Raw genomic sequence first — 17,082 nt, forward strand, 5'->3', positions numbered from 1 at the left:
GTGGTTTAAGCCCCCAACCTGTGGTACTTTGTTACGGCAGCCCTAGCAAACTAATATATATGCTTTGTTATTTTTTCTTGAGCCTTCATCTTCTGAATATTATAATGTGGTAACTCTGGAAATTATTTATTCCCATGTCTCAGAGATTGCTGATTTTTGCTTGTTGAGAGCTGGATTCATCTGGGTGTGACTTTTCCAAACTGTCTTTGTACGGTGTATATTCATTGTTGTGTGAAGTTGCTGTGGTTTCTGACCTGATGAGATTTCCTTAAATGTCTGACTCCCAAAATGGGGAGGGTGGAGGAGGACTGTCTCTTGAAATCCCATTGCAGCAGGGAAGCCACTTCAGCTTGTGGAGGTTACAACAATGTCATCTGCTACTGGATACACTGAAATTCCCAGCCTCTTCATCAAGCTCCCCCTGGATGCTGAAAGTATTTGACTAAACTCCAGGATTCCAAAAGAATTGCTTCAAACACTTATTGCCAGTTCAATTGTTGTCTTGGTGGTGGGGTTGATTCCTAGAGGTTTCTTCTCTTCCATTTTCTGTAACGTCACTCCCGTTCATCCGTCTTATTGCTGAGTAGTATTCCAGGGTACGGATGTGCCACCGTTAGTTTACTCATTCGCCTTTGGTTGTCACATTCACATTTCAGTTGTTTCCAGTTTGGGGCTATTATGAATAAAGCGTCTATAAACATTTGTGTACATACAGATCAACACAAGTTTTCATTTCTCTGGGCTAAATACTCATCCATTGGGTTTTTAATTTCTGCTATAATATTTAGTATTTCTGATAGTTGTCTTTTGGTCCCCTGAATGTTACTTTTGACAGTATGTCCTATTTTCTTTTCATGATTATAATACATTATCTCTGGGGATACTGGCATCATCTGTTTCTTTCAGGTCTCATCATCTTTGTCTGCTCATATTAAGTGCTGGAGATTAAAAATGTCTGATTTTGGGGGAGATGAAACTGTTCTACATCTTGATTATAATGGTTTCACAACTGTGTTTGTACTCATAGAACTGTATATCTAAAAATATCATTTTACTGTAAGTAAATTATGCCTCAATTTAAAAAAAAGTTTTTAAAGTTTGAAAGCTCTGAGCTTGTATTTGGGGCTTACTGAATTTGAGCTCTGCTGTCAGATTGCCTAACTGGGAAGTTTATTTGGGGACCCTTATTCAGTAGCTTTAGGTCTTTCCCTATGGGCTCGCCCGAGTCCCCTGAGAAATAAGACTCTACCAACCTCAGGCCAGAGAAGAGTGAAGAGCTGGTTGCCAGAGTTCTGGGAGCTGAGTGGGAGAAGAGGTCTCAGAATTCAGTGCGTACTTGCTCACTCAAATACCGTACTGGCAGGGCACCCGTGTCCTCATACGAACCCAGTGCCCCCTGGTCAAGAGATGCTTGGTTTTAACCCTCTCTACAAAACAACCTTCCAGACATTTGCCAGTGTGTGGAAAGTGCTCTGCAGAGTGGTGAGAGGTGAGACTCGCTGCTTCTTAGATGGTTTCAAAGAGTCTATCTTAACTGCCCCCATGCCCTCCTGCAGAGGTACATGGTGTCACTGATTTTTGAGCCTTGATGACTTTGGTGTAAAGCCAGGTTGGTTTCTTGACTTTCTCCCATACCTGCTTAGAAGTTTTTTTTTTTTTTTTGATCTGCTGGGTTACTTAACACTCATCTATCTGCTTTTTTCCCCCAAATTTCATTGTTGTTTGTGTCCTCTCCTGTCTTCCCCATCCTTGAGAGTTTATTTTAAATGCAGATCCCTTCCCCTCAAAAGTATAGACATCGCTCTAAGTTTCTGTCACTGAATGTGCTATGAAAAACCCTGAGGCCAGGCTGACTCTTTGCTCGCTGTAGATGACTAGCTTAACTTGGACATGTCTCTGCCAATCACTCATCAACTTCTCCTACAATAAGGTAAGTTATTTCAATCTTCAGATTCAGTTCTTCTTTAATATTAGGAATGTTTTCTTTATCATATTTCTGAACACTACTTCTGTACCATCTGTTAGGCTTTCTACTGAGGGGTATGAATTATATTTATGTTGGATCATCTTTGCCTACCCATACCTATCATCTTTTTTCTTTGTCTTTTTTCTTCCACATTAAAATGTAATTATCTCAACCTTTCCTATATAACTAACTTTATTTTCAGTCATGTGCTTCTTTTGATTCCAATGTATTTGTTTGTTCAGTGATAACAGTGTTTTTGACTCTCAATTTGACCTTAACAATCAGTGCATGGTGATCTCTGGTTGCTCCTTCCATGTAACAGGTATTCGCCAGGAAGAAAGCCTGGCCTTTTTTCTCAGGAGAAATCCTGACATTTCTTTTTCTCTCCTCTCTGTCTCTTCTCCTAAGTGGCAGTATCAGGTATGGAACTACTACAGCAGAGGAAGAACATACTATTGCTTTTTATCCGTCTCCTTTGAGGAACATTTTCCCAAGTGTTGGCAGGTGTGTTGATCAGCCTTGCTTTTTCACACATCTATAGTGATAAGCAAAGGAAACTAGAAGCCCAGAGATTATGCTACAGGAAAGAACATGGTGAGTTTATGGAACAAACAGTAGGCCAGTGTGACTGGACCATTATGAGTAAGTCAGAGAGTAGTACCATGAACAGCTTGATTACTTAACGCATCTTATGGCAAATAGTAAGGAGTTTAGATTGTATTTTTTGAGCATGGGAAACTCATTAAAGAGTTTTAAGTGGGGAAATGGCATACATGATTTGTATTTTTAAAACATCTCTCTGCCTAATGTGTGATGACTGGATTGGAGTGGGTTGAGAGTGAAAGCAGGGAAACCAGGAGGAAGGATATAGCAGAAGTATAGATAAGACATAATGGTGGGTTGGAACAGATGGTGAAGGCGGAAATGGAAATAAGTAGATACATACAAGACATATGCTGAAGGTAAAACTGATAGGACTTCCTGGTGAACTGACCATAGATGGTGACTACAGGGAGGAATTAAGGGTGATTCTCAGGTATATTGGCATGTATAGGGTTTTTTTCCTGGAAACCAAAGATTTCATTAGATTCTCAAAGGAATTCATACTAGAACAGGTTAAAACTTTGGTTCTAGATACTCATTTTTAATATAAAAGTTGGTATTAAGTCAGGCCACCAAAGAGCAATACACTAGCACAGCCCTATTTTGGCCCCTTCAGGAATTACTTTTGGCGTTATGCCATGGGACTGCATTTCTGGATCTAATAACAGCTATATAAAAAGTCCTAGAAAAAGCTCTATAAAACCCATTATTGAATTTACTAAAGGGCTATTTTAAGGATATTATTCACCAAATCTCAATCACCCTTTTATAGGAACTTGAAGAAATAGCTCTCAATTCTCCGCCTTCCAGTCAGGTAGTAGGAAACTTAGAATTCAATTAAATATTTAGCTTAATCCTAAAGCAGATCTATAGGACTATATGGCATGAATTTTGTGACCCAACAAATTACGTTTCTTCTAACACCACCATATTTTTTCTACCCTCATTTTCTTATCACCTTGATTTCTTCACTTTAAAAAAAATATGTATTTTTGAGAGACTTCCTCAAATCTCTTTTATATTAAAAAATACTAATAGATCAAATTTTTAGTTCTTTCAAATGCAAAAAAAATATATATATATATATATAAAATAGGTGAGTTGATCTGCAGTGAACCTTAGGAAAAAGACATTAAAGTAATCCCAGAAATTTGGGGAACTTTTTTCTTACAAAGACGTTCCTTTTATCTGGGGTATGACCTTCTACTTTCTTCTTCTCATGAGCCTGCCTTTCTAACTTAATTTCTCATTAATTTCAGAAAGTTTTAGAAAAAAGTGTTAAATCCATAATTGTTACCGTCAATTTTCCAAGACCCAAGTAAAAGTTTACACTGCAAAAACGGTGGCTCGTTATTACAAGGAGTTAATTATAAACTCTGATCAAATAATGTCCTCTAAAACAAATTTCTCATTGAAAACAGCCATCTAAAATAACATTATAAAGCTTTACTCATACGTTTTCCCAACACAAGAAATGTAAATAAGAGTTTCAGTAAGTCATTAGGCCATTTAACTAGAAACATCAGTGCTAGGGCTTAAAGGAATTCCCAGTAATAAATTAAAATGTCTTCAAGGGAGAGGACTGAGATTTCAATTCTCTTTTGCTTAAAACATCAAGTAGTAATAATCTTCCAACTCTCTTTATTTCTCCCTATCCTTCCTATGTTGGGAGGGTATGCAGAACAAAGCCACTGAAACCACTCACCAAAATACAATGTAAGAAAATATTTATAAGCATATGGTTGTGGGGGAGGGGTGAAGGGGAGGTGGAAATAAACATGTGTGGAGGACATCTTTTGGGGAGTCTGATAGCCCACAGCCCACAATAGGCCAACAACCCTGGGAACTGAACACCCTCCCCACCTCCAGCCCATCAATAGTAGACGCTCCCAGAGCCATGCTGATGCGAGATGAGTCTGGCTACTTCCACGCCAAATGGAAGTGGGTGGATAGCTGACGCAACTGAGAAGCATCAAATGTCCTCTCACATAATTTGCAATTGAGACTAAGGAACAGTGAGTCAATCTGTTCCTCCAAAGACCAGAACTACTGGATAAACTTGGTAGCAGAAGAAAGGTCTTATTTTGGCTGCTATGTGCATTCCAGGGGCAAATCAAGTCTGTCTGCAGAAACAGAAAAATGAACTGCACACACACACACAAACATATACATAGACCCCAAGCAAGTAAAAGAAAGAATTGAGATGGTCTTCCAATTCCTGGTTCTTATCCCTTCCTAAGGTCTTGATACATTCCTGCATCTCCAAAAGATCTTACAATGACTTGTGCTTCCTTGTATAAGCTCACTCAAGTAGACGTTTGTTATGTGTAATTCAAAAGTCCTAATGTACACAGTATATGTCCCTCTTTCCTCAACCGTATTATTATTATTAGTTTGCTAGAGAGGCAGGGTTTAAATTATTTAATTTCTAATTTTCCTAAAATAGAAATATGATGTCCTATAATATAACCATAGAGTAACTTCCAAATGGCAATTTATGTGACTGTGAAGTGACTGTGAAGACAAATAGTTCATTAAGAGAAATTCTTAAAAAGTAAACAATAAAAACACAATCTTACTTCTAGATTCTCCTTTTTATACACTTCAATAGCTTTCTCTTCAGATAATCCACAGCAGCCATATTCCAAAGGAGTAAACACTGTAGTTGGAACATTAATATAATCACACTGAAAGATAAACAAATTACATTCTCTTATTTGTGACACTTTTTACAGCAAAAAACTATATTACATATGTTTATAAAAAGAAAACAAATAAGTCCAGTTCAGTGTAACCTATTCTTCCACATCACTCTGTCAGGGGATTCTAAGTGACACTACAGCAGATGGTGTGAGGCCCGCCTCTAGGGCAGAGACCACACACTGGCCAGTGACCTACGAATGGGACTGGCTCCCCCAGAGCCCCACCTTCAGACGTAAGGTCTGAAAACCAAGTGGTAGAGGTGGAGATGGTGCCACTTCGTTGCCCCTACAGACACCCTCTAAAATGTTTCCTCTCCATCCCCACAATTCTGGACCCTGGAGCACCTTAACTGGGTGACCAAGAATTATGCTATTTCATTGGAAGCTGAGAACACCCTTGGCCATTTCGTATAACTGTGCTGCTGAGAGGATGGGCAAAGAAGCCACTCAGCAGTGCTGGACTGACTGACTGTCCCAGACCATCAAGGGGAGACGGCACATGTGCACTGAGGGCGAGGGGGACATAACACAGGGGCAAGGATCTCTTAAGTCCTGTGATTATGATGGAACCCCTTGAGAGCCCTTATCAGACTAAGGCAGAGCATGAGTGGACATCACAGGAAGACTGCAGACTCTGAGCCCCACACACAGCCTTCTAGCAGCTCCAGCATTTGTCCATGGGAAAGCGAGCTTGAGCCCACGTGGCATCCCTCCGGGAGGAGACAGTGTCTTTGTGATTGTGTGGAGAAGAATTGGAATGCATTGGCAGAAGCATCATTAAAACTGTGTGTGGAGAGAAAGCAGTGTGCAAGGGCCGAGAAAGGGTGGAGGGGACAACCAGAGATGAAGGTCTCTGCCTGCCCACCCAGAGCCCCTTCAAGTGGCTTCACTGCCCACAGCACTACGTGTGCCCCCAATCCCTGCCAACTGATGACAGGTGCTTAGGTCAAGGGTGGACATCTAACCCAAAGAAAGCCAATGCATAACTGCCCAGAAATCTATGCAGAAAAAAGATGAACTATGTCAATCAAATTCTTTCTTCTGCAGAAAAATGAACTGGCAGCAAAGGAAGAATCCCCCAGGTGGTAGTGGGACAGGAAGAAACACACCTGCAGAGTTGTAGCCAAGTTAGGCTAAAGGGAGACCCCCCTGTGAAAGCCCGCCGTGTGCCAGGGCCCCAGACCAGCCACAAACCCAGCGCCAGCCCCCGCACGGTTCTTGTTCTAAATTACTGTGCAATTCCACTTACCAATCCGTGTGACTCTCATAAGAAACTCCCTCAGTTTGTCTGGTTTGAGTGAGTTTCTATTTTCTGTGACCCAAAAGAAAAACAAATCACAACACTACCAGGTATCCCTACATCAGTGAGGCAATCTGTGCACAGCGCACGTCAGCCGAGACTCTGTAACTAACGTGCTCTGACGCCACTTCACGTCTGCTAACCTGCATGTCACGGGAAGCCAAGCATGTGTGTCCTTTTCTCCACCACGGCTAGAGAAAACCACACAACCACGTGGACTGCCTGAGTATCTTCTGACATCCTTTAGGCCCTCAAAGGCTCGTCAATCCATTTACTGACCCCATATCCCATGGCTTACAGGGCAGGACTCATTTTCAACAGATGCCTTTGTCTCCTGTTTCATATCAATTAAGAAAACTCAACAGGAGGGCTGGCCCCGTGCCTTAGCGGTTAAGTGCGTGCGCTCTGCTGCTGGCGGCCCGGGTTCGGATCCCGGGTGCGCACCGACGCACCGCTTCTCCGGCCATGCTGAGGCCGCATCCCACATACAGCAACTAGAAGGATGTCCAGCTATGACATACAACTATCTACTGGGGCTTTGGGGGAAAAAAAAGGAGGAGGATTGGCAATAGATGTCAGCTCAGAGCCGGTCTTCCTCAGCAAAAAGAGGAGGATTAGCACGGATGTTAGCTCAGGGCTGATCTTCCTCACCAAAAAAAAAAAAAAAAAGAAAGAAAAAAAAAGAAAAATCAACAGGAAATTCCTCAGCTTTCCCCTCTTTCACTTAAAGCACTTTTTCAACATCTTGCACTGTCTCCTCCCCTTGCACTCAACTGCATCTTGCCCCACCTGCAGCCTTCCTTTCAGTCCTGTACCTTCAACCTCTCTTTTTCTTGAACACACTGCTCCGTCTTCCAATCTCTCCACCCCACAGCCACCATGATGAACTTCGTAAAGCCTCAGGCAACTGACGCTACCACATACATTTGCTATCTGCAGTCTGGATAGGAGAATTCTTTGCACAGTTAGCATTCCCGGCCCCACCCGCTGATGCCAGAGAGCCACATCCCCAGCCGCTCCTCATCCACCAACACTTTCATGTGTCCAAAAGGTCTTCATTCAGGACCTTACAAGGCACCTGGGGTGATGAAAGCAGCAGCACACGGCATCCCTTATGAAGAAGATGTGCCCAAAACGCTTCACCTGAACCTAATCATGCAAAATCAGTCAGAGAAATCCAGAACGTGAGACATTCTACAAGAAAAGTAGCCTAGACTCATCAAAAAATCAAAATCATGAAAAATAAAACAAACAGGTAAATAAAGGCAGGGGACTGTATCAGATTAAAAGAGACTTTGGAGTTAGAAGAGCCAAACGTACTGTGAATCAGAACGTGTGCACACACAGACTTAACAGACAACTGAGGAAATATGAATATTATTGCATTTTTGTTGAATTTCTCAGCTACAGTAATGGAATTGTGGTTACGGAGGTGAGCATCCTTGTTCTTAGGAGATACGTGCTGGAGTGTTCAGGGGCAGAACATCACTGAAGTCTGCCACTTACTTTAAAAAGCTCAGCAAAAAAGGTATATGTATTGTACATATACGTATTCAGAAAGAAGAGACATAGTAAGAATGACACAATGTGAATAACTGCAGAATATGGGTGAAAGGTTAATATGGGTGACTGTTACTATTCTTTCTGTGGTTTGACATCTTTCTAAATAAAAACTTAGGGGAAATAAAGGTCTTCAACAGTTCCCACTGCCTAGAGACGGTCATTGCTGTTAGTGCTATCCAGTCAATTCTGACTCCTAGCGACCCTGTGGACAGCAGAGTGGAATCCAGTCCGGTCCTTTTGTGCCATCCTCTCACCTTGCAGCACTTTCTCAGACAATGCTCTACTGCTGTTCATAGAGTTTTCATGGCCAATTATTTTGGAAGTGGGTGGCCAGGTCTTTCTTCCTAGTCTGTCTAGTCTACAAGGTCCGCTCAAACTTGTCCACCATGGGAGACTCTGCTGGTATTTGAAATAACCAGTGGCAGAGCTTTCAGCATCACAGCGACATGTAGCTGCCACAGTATAACAACCAACAGATAAGTGGTATGGTCCCTGACCAGGAAGGGAAGCCAGGCTGTGGCAGTGAGAGTCCCAGATCTTAACCACTAGACCACCAGGGCTGGCTAGAGAAGGCCACACCAATACTCTATTGTGGCATCACAGATTTTTGATGATTTGCCACCCAATTAAAATTTCCAACCTCATTCCCAGTGGTGCTCCTGTACCACCAACTGCTCTGCCCATATGTACTCCAAATGCTACAGGTATTGTGGATGGGACAATCCTGTGTGGGACAGTGCAGTTAGCATTCCTGACCCCCATCTACTAATGCGGTAGAGCCGTCTCCGCAGGGGCCCTTCATCTGCCAACACTTGCACACATGCAGTGCTCCTGATGGAGTGGGCAGACCTCCCTGGGCTGAAACTCCTGAGACTACTCACAGTCCCCAGAACAACGCCAGCACTGCGGAGCTCTGTGCTTTCCTTCACACTCTCTACTTACCAGAAAAGCCCTCTGCTTCCTCAGTTCTGAATTACTCATCCTACAAAGCCCATCCCAAATCTTTGATCCACAAGTATGAAAGGTGAGGGAGACTGTAGAAATCATCTGATTCACACCGTTAGCTTTGCAGATGGTGAAACTGAGGCCCAGAGAAGTGAAAGGATTTGACAAGTTCACACACCAAGCAGACTCTGATGCCAGAGCCAGCAGCCTGATCCACACGGAGTGCCCCTCCTACCCTAGCAACAGTGCCACCCTCCACCGGGGACACCTTTTCCCATCCTTCTGTCAGAATTAACTGCTCCTGTCTTACTCATTACCCCCACCTACCCGGGAAGCCCTTGGGGCTGGAACCATGCTAATCTATGTATGTCACCCAGCACAACATCTTGAGTGTCGCAGATACTCAAAAAATATTTATTGAAAACCACTGGTAAATAAGTCACTTGCAAATGATTTATCTTGAGGAACCCTTTACTTGCAAAACTAGCACACAACTGTTATTTGTACTGATTTTTCAGTCATAATTTTGATTTAGATATTATCTCAAAAACAATAGTAAGCAACTTGCCTTTTCTAAACGGCCCCCAAAAAGTCTTCGAGCCAGCAGCTTGCCCGCCTGTATGGCGACAGGAGTGAGCTCAAGTTTCCCCTCCAGAACGTCCCCAATCGCGTAAACATAGGGCACATTGGTCTGCTCCACATCATTTACTGGTACTTTGCCACTCCTATTAGGAAAAAAATATATTATGACTAACTCTATACTGCTGGATGACTAACGCAACTGCAAGAGGAGAAGACTAAATACCCAGAGAAAGACCTCCCTCTAAGAACGCATGCCCCTCAGGTCATCAACTGTCTATAAGACCAATGGCTTCAGATAACACGGGTTTCTGTAGCTTCAAGAGAAAACACCTTTCCGGATGGTGAAACCTGGCTCGTTTTGTGGATGCCGAGGGTATCTCCAGATTCCCTGCAGAGTTGCACTTAGAGCTTTGAAATTTTTCTCCTTGCCTGACCCAGGATATAAAAATTCACTCTAAAACAGACAGTGAGTGACTATATTTCCACAATTATTTTTTTAAATCACTGTTTAATGCATGAGCTCTTTAAGGCAAACAATAAAGAGTTACTGATTGATTAATGAAAAAATTGATAATATAGAGCTGGCCAGTACTTGTAAAGTAAATTTAAAGGATTAAAATTTTGCATCTTAGTAATCGAATGAGAATTTCCAAGAGGAGATTGCAAAAACACTGCTTTGTGCGGCAACAGTGCGATGATCCCACATGTACCTACTTCTCATTGATTTTGACACCGATCTTCTCCAAGCCTATTTTCTTTGTACAGGAGTCACGACCAATTGCTAACAAAACCTATATTTAGACAGACATCAAAAATACAAATTATCAATATCAGAAATGAAAAAGGAAACATCACTAGAGATCTTTCAGACATTAAAAGGATAATAATATTAGAAACACCCTATGCCAATAAATTTGACAGCTTAGACGAAACAGATTCCCCTTTTTTTGAGGGCAACACGTGTTTTATTATTTTTTATTGAGATTAACTGACATATAACATTATATTAGTTTCAGGTGCACAAAACAGTGATTCAATATTTATATATATTGCGAGATGATCACCACAATATAGTTAACATCCATCACCACACAGTTACAATTTTTTTCTTGTGATTAGAACCTTTAAGATCTATTCTCTTAGCAACTGTCAAGTATACAATACAGTATTATTAACTACAGTCACCATGCTCTACATTACATCCCCAAAATAGACTCCTTGAAAGACACAATTTACCAAACTTACAGACAAATCTGAATAACCCTATGTTACGTGCTGAATTACACCCCCATCGCCCCCCAATTCACACGCTGAAGCCCTAACCCCCAGTATACTTCAGAACGTGGCTGTATTTGGAGATAGGAGCTTTAAAGAGGTAATAAGGTAAAATGAGGCCATTAGGGTGGGCCCTAATTCAATCTGACTGGTGTCCTTATAAGAGAAGGAGATTAGGACACAGACAACACAGACTTAGGGATGATCATGTGAGGACAGAGGGAGAAGACAGCCATCTGCAAGCCAAGGAGAGAGGCCTCAGGAGGAACCAGCCCTGCCAACGCCTTGATCTCAGATTTCTGGCCGCCAGAACTGTGGGAAACTATATTTCCATCGCTCAAGCCACCCAGTACTTAGTTATGGTAGCCCTAGCAGACTAACACTCTATACACGTTAAAGAAACTGAATTCACAATTTATAAACTTCCCATAAATTAACCCCACACCCAGATGACATCACTGGTAAAGGCTATCAAAACTGGAGTAAGAAATAATGCTAAGGGTACACAAACTATTCCAGAAAAAAGAGGAGGGAGCCAGCCCTGATGGCCTAGCCGTTAAAGTTCAGTGTTCTCACTGCTGTGGCAGCCCGGGTTTGTTTCCTGGTAGTGGAACCACACCACCCATCTGTCAGTTGCCATGCTGTGGTGGTAGCTCACATAGAAGAACTAGAAGGACTTACAAGTAGGATACACAACCATGTACTGGGGCTTTGGGGAATAGGAAAAAAAAAAAAGAGGAAGACTGGCAATAGATGTTAGCTCAGGGCGAATCCTTCCCTGCAGAGAAAAAAAAAAAAAGAGAAGGGAACACTTCCCAACTGCTTTTTATGAGGTCAGCATAAACATCTGACACCAAAATCAAACAAGGATATTAAAATAAAATTATAAGCCAATACTCCTCATGAACATAGATGCAAAATCCTTAACAATATGTTAGCAAATCAAATATAGCAATATATAAGAATAACTGATCATGACCAAGTGGGGTTTGTCCCAAAAATACAACTTTAGTTTAACATGCAAAAATCAATCAATGTAATTCATCATATTAACTGAATAAAGGAGAAAACAATTTAATCATCTCAATACATGTGGAAAAAGCATTTGTCAAAACTTAACACCCTTTGAGGATTTTGTTTGTTCAATTTTTTTATTGAGGTAAACTTGGTTTATAACATTATGTAAGTTTCAGGTGTACATCACTCTATTTCAATTTCTGTGAAGACTATATTGTGTTCACCACCAAAAGTCTAGCTGTCATCCATCACTGTACACACGTGCAGTGTGTACTTCTTTCACTCTCACCCCTACCCCCTACCCCTCTGGTAACTACCAATCTATTCTCTGTGTCTATGTGTTTGTTGGTGGTGGTTGTTTTTCTATCTTCCACATGAGTAAAATCATATGGTATTTGGCTTTCTCCATCTGACTTATTTTCCTTAGCATAATACCCTCCAGGTCCATCCATGTTGTTGCAAATGTCACAATTTTGTCTTTTTTATGGCTGCTTAGTATTCCATTGTGTATATATACCACGTCTTCTTTATCCATTCATCCATCGATGGGCACTTAGGTTGTTTCCAAGTCTTGGCTATTGTGAATAATGCTGCAACGAACATAGGGGTGCATGTATCTTTTCAAATTAGCGTTTTTGTGTTCTTCAGATAAATATCCAGAAGTGGAATAGCTGGATCATATGGTAGTTCTATTTTTAATTTTTTGAGGAATCTCTATACTGTTTTCCATAGTGGCTACACCAGTTTGCACTCCCACCAGCAGTGTACGAGGGTTCTCTTTTCTCTACATCCTCTCCAACATTTGTTATTTCTTCTCTTGTTAATTATAGCCATTCTGACGAGCATTAGGTGATATCTCATTGTGGTTTTGATTTGCCTTTCCCTAATAATTAGCGATGATGAACATCTTTTCAAGAGTCTGTTGGCCATGTATGTATCTTCTTTGGAAAAATGATTCTTCAGATCCTCTGCCCATGTTTTAATCAGATTGTTTGTTTTTTTTGTTCTTCAGTTGTGTGAGTTCTTTACGTATTTTGGATATTAACCCCTTATCAGATATATGATTTGCAAATATTTTCTCCCAATTGCTAGGTTGTCTTTTCATTTTGTTGATGGTTTCCTTTCCCGTGCAGAAGGTTTTGAGTCTAATGAAGTCGCATTTGTTTATTTTTTTCTTTTGTTTCCCTTGGTGAGGAGAAATGATATTCAAAAAGACACTGCTAAGACTGATGTCAAAGAGCATACTGCCTATGTTTTCTTCGAGGAGTTTTATGGTTTCAGGTCTTACATTCAAGTCTTTAATCCATTTTGAGTTAATTTTTCTGTATGGTGTAAGATAATGATTTACTTTCATTTTTTTGCATGTGGCTGTCTAGTCTTCCCAACACCATTTATTGACGAGACTTTCCTTTCTCCGTCGTATGTTTTTGGCTTCTTTGCCAAAAATTAGCTGTCCATAGATGTGTAGGTTTATTTCTGGGCTCTCAATTTTGTTCTGTTGATGTATGTGTCTGTTTTTCTGCCAGTATCATGCTGTTATGATTACTATTTGTAGTATATTTTGAAATCAGGGAGTGTGATACCTCCAGCTTTGTTCTTTTTTCTCAGGATGCTTTGGCTAATCAGACTCTTTTGCTTTTCTATATGAATTTCAGAATTCTTTGTTCTATTTCCGTGAAAAATGTCACTGGGACTTTGATAAGGGTTGCACTGAATTTGTAGATTGCTTTAGGAAATATGGACACTTTATGTTAATTCTTCCAACCCATGAGCACAAAATATCTTTTCATTTCTTTGTGTCTTCTTCAATTTCTGTCAACAATGTTTTATAGTTTTCAGTGTACAAGTCTTTCACCTCCTTGGTTAAATTTACTCCTAGGCATTTTATTCTTTTTGTTGCAATTGTAAATGGAATTGTATTTTTGATTTCTCTTTCTGTTATTTCATTTGTGGTGTATAGAAATGCAACTGATTTCTGTATGTTGATTTTGTACCCTGCAACTTCACTGTATTTGTTTTTTATTTCTAATAGTTTTTTGGTGGATTCTTTAGGGTTTTCTATGTATAAAATCATGTCATCTGCAAATAGTGACACTCTTACTTCTTCCTTTCCAATTTGGATCTCTTTTATTTCTTTTTCTTGCCTAATTGCTCTGGCTAGGACTTCCAATACTATGTTAAAAAGAATGGTGCAAGTAGGCATCCTTGTCTTTTTCCTATTCTTAGAGGGACAGCTTTCAGTTTTATTTCCTTCCTTCTACTGATTTATTTAGTCTTCTTTTTCTTGTTCCTTTAGGTATAATGTTAGATTGCTTATTTGAGATTTTTCTTGTTTCTTGAGATAGGCCCATCTTGCTATAAATTTCCCTCTTAGTACCTCTTTTGCTGTATCTCATAGATTTTGGTATGTTATATTTTCATTTTCATTTGTCTCCAGGTATTTTTTTATTACTCCTTTGATTTCTTCATTGACCAGAGGAGGATTTTAATTAAAACCTCAGCACGCTACAAATAAAAGAAAACTTCCCAACCTGATAAAAGGCATCCGTAAAAACCCACAGCTTACATCCTAGCAGTGATGAAAGACTGAACGCTAAGACAAGAGCAAGACGAGGATGCCGACTCTCACAATTTCCATTCAACATTGTACTGGAGGTCTTAACTCATATAACAAGGCAAGAAAAAAAAATAAAAAGCATGCAGGTTGAAAAGAAAAAACAAAACTGGTTTTATATGTAGACATATATCCTAAGAAGCTATGGCAAGATCAATATACAAACATCATTTGGGCCGGCCCCGTGGCTTAGCGGTTAAGTGCGCACACTCCGCTGCTGGTGGCCCGGGTTCAGATCCCAGGCGTGCACTGACGCACCACTTCTCCAGCCATGCTGAGGCCACGTCCCACATACAGCAACTAGAAGGATGTGCAACTATGACATACAACTATCTACTGGGGCTTTGGGGGAAAAAATAAATAAATAAAAATGATAAAAAACAAAAACAAAAACATCATTTGTATTTCTATATACTAGCAACTAACCACTGAAAATTAAAATTTTTAAAATATCATTTACAATAGCTTAAAAAACATGAAATACTTAGAGATAAACTTAACAAAACACATGAAAATCTCTAGAGCAAAACAAAATACTGCTGAGAGAAACTACAGAACACGTAAATAAATGGAAAGATATATGAAGTTCATATACTGGAAAAATCAATATTGTTAAGATGTCAGTGTTTCTATACTTATCCATATAATCAATACAATCCCAATCAAAATCCCAGTAGGCTTTTGTGGGGTAGACATTGGCAAGCTATTTTAAAGCTTATATGGAAATGGAAAGGACCTAAACAAAGTTGGAAGACTTACTCTACCTAGTCGTAGGATTTACTATAAAGTTTCAATAATCAAAACAATGTGGTACTGGTGAAAGGAGACAAATGGTCAATGGGATAAAGAGTATAGAAACAGACCCATAGTTAAACAGTCAAATGACTTCAACAAAGACATCAAAGCAATTCAACGGAGAAAGGGAAGTCTTTCCAACAAATGGCACCAGATATCCATATGGAAGAAAACGAACCTTAATTCCTACCTCATGCTACAAACAAAAATTAATTCAAGATGAATTACAGACCTAAACATAAAAGATAAAACTATAAAGCTTCAGATAAAAAAAATATATATCTTCATGACTTCTGGGTAAGCAAATATTTCTTAGAGTACAAAGAAAGTATTAACCATAAAACCAAAAATCGATAAATTGGACTTCATAAAAATTTTTAAACTACTTCTCGTCAAAAGATGCCAAGAAATAAACAAATAGGCAAGTCACAGATGACATGAAAATATTCACAAGACATACATCTGAAAAAGGAATATATCCAAGATATACACAGAACTCTTGCGATTCAAGAATAAAACTTCAAATAACCCAACCAAAAATTGGCCAAAGACTCAAACAGACATTTCATAAGGGAAAATATATAAATGGCCAATAAACACATGAAAAATTCTCAACATCATTAGTCATAGAAGATGCGAATTAAAACTATAATAAGATACCACTACACACACACTAAAATGGCTTAAATGAAAAAGCTGATAATTCCAAATGTTGGTAAGGATATGGAACAACCAAACTTGAATGTATGGCTGGTGGAAATATAAAATTATACAATCATTTGGAAAGTCTTTGGCAGTTTCTCAAAATGTTAAACATAGAAACTATCCTATGACCAAGCAATTTCACTCCTAGGTATTTACCCATAAGAAATGAAAATCTATGTCCATAAAAGGCCTTACGCAAGAAATCTTCACAGTAGTTTTAGTCACAATAGACCAAACTGCAAACAGCCTATGTGACCATCCATAGGAAAATAAACAAACTGCAGTATATTCATATAATTCATACAATAAAAAGAACTAACTACTGATACACACAACAACACAGATGAATCCTAAGGCAGACAGACACTGAGGAGTGTATATTGCATGGCTCCATTTCTATGACATCTAGAATAGGCAAAACCAGTCTATGGTGACAGAATCAGAACAGGGTTGCTTGGGATCAGGGAGTGGGAAGGGACACAAGAAAGCTTTCTGAACTCACAGAAATTTTCTGTTATCTTCAAAGGAGTGTGGACTACTTGAACATGTGTATTTGTCAAATGTAATGAATTGTACATCTAAGATCTGTGCGTTTCACTGCATGTAAATTATACCTCATTACAAAAATAAACAATTTATGAATTTAGATATTGTGACCAACTTTATACCAATATATTTGATAACATAAATGAAATGGAAAATGAAAATTCCTAGAAAAATATAACTAATCAAAAGTAACTCAAAAAAAATACAGAAAACCTTAAAAGTCCTCTGACTGTTAAAGACATTGAATCAGTGGTCAAATATATATGTCCATAGAAAATTTTAGGCCCAGATGGTTATATCAGTGAATTCTATCAAATCTATAAAGAACCAATTCTAATACTGCATAAATGCTTCCAGAAAACAGAAAAAGAGGGAACATACTCCAAACTTCTCTCACAAGCTAGAATAACCTTGATACTAAAATCTGATAAGTTCAAAATATGAAATGAAAATTATAAACCAGTGTGAT

The 17,082-nt window shown here is 39.5% G+C and overlaps 1 protein-coding gene across 7 annotated transcripts in view; it reads right to left on the bottom strand.

Moving 5' to 3' along the window:
* TXNRD3 (thioredoxin reductase 3) overlaps positions 1-17,082 on the bottom strand; it is a 79,672-nt gene that overhangs the window by 12,559 nt on the left and 50,031 nt on the right. For all 7 annotated transcript variants that reach the window (XM_058566743.1, XM_058566735.1, XM_058566761.1 and 4 more), the window contains 3 exons: positions 10,376-10,452; positions 9,648-9,804; positions 5,149-5,256 (listed from right to left, as the gene is read on the bottom strand). In XM_058566743.1, coding sequence (XP_058422726.1) covers positions 5,149-5,256; positions 9,648-9,804; positions 10,376-10,452 — 342 coding nt within the window. The remainder of the gene's footprint in view (positions 1-5,148; positions 5,257-9,647; positions 9,805-10,375; positions 10,453-17,082) is intronic.

This window comes from Diceros bicornis, chromosome 2 (assembly GCF_020826845.1).
Source record: "Diceros bicornis minor isolate mBicDic1 chromosome 2, mDicBic1.mat.cur, whole genome shotgun sequence".
Taxonomy (NCBI): Eukaryota; Metazoa; Chordata; class Mammalia; order Perissodactyla; family Rhinocerotidae; genus Diceros; species Diceros bicornis.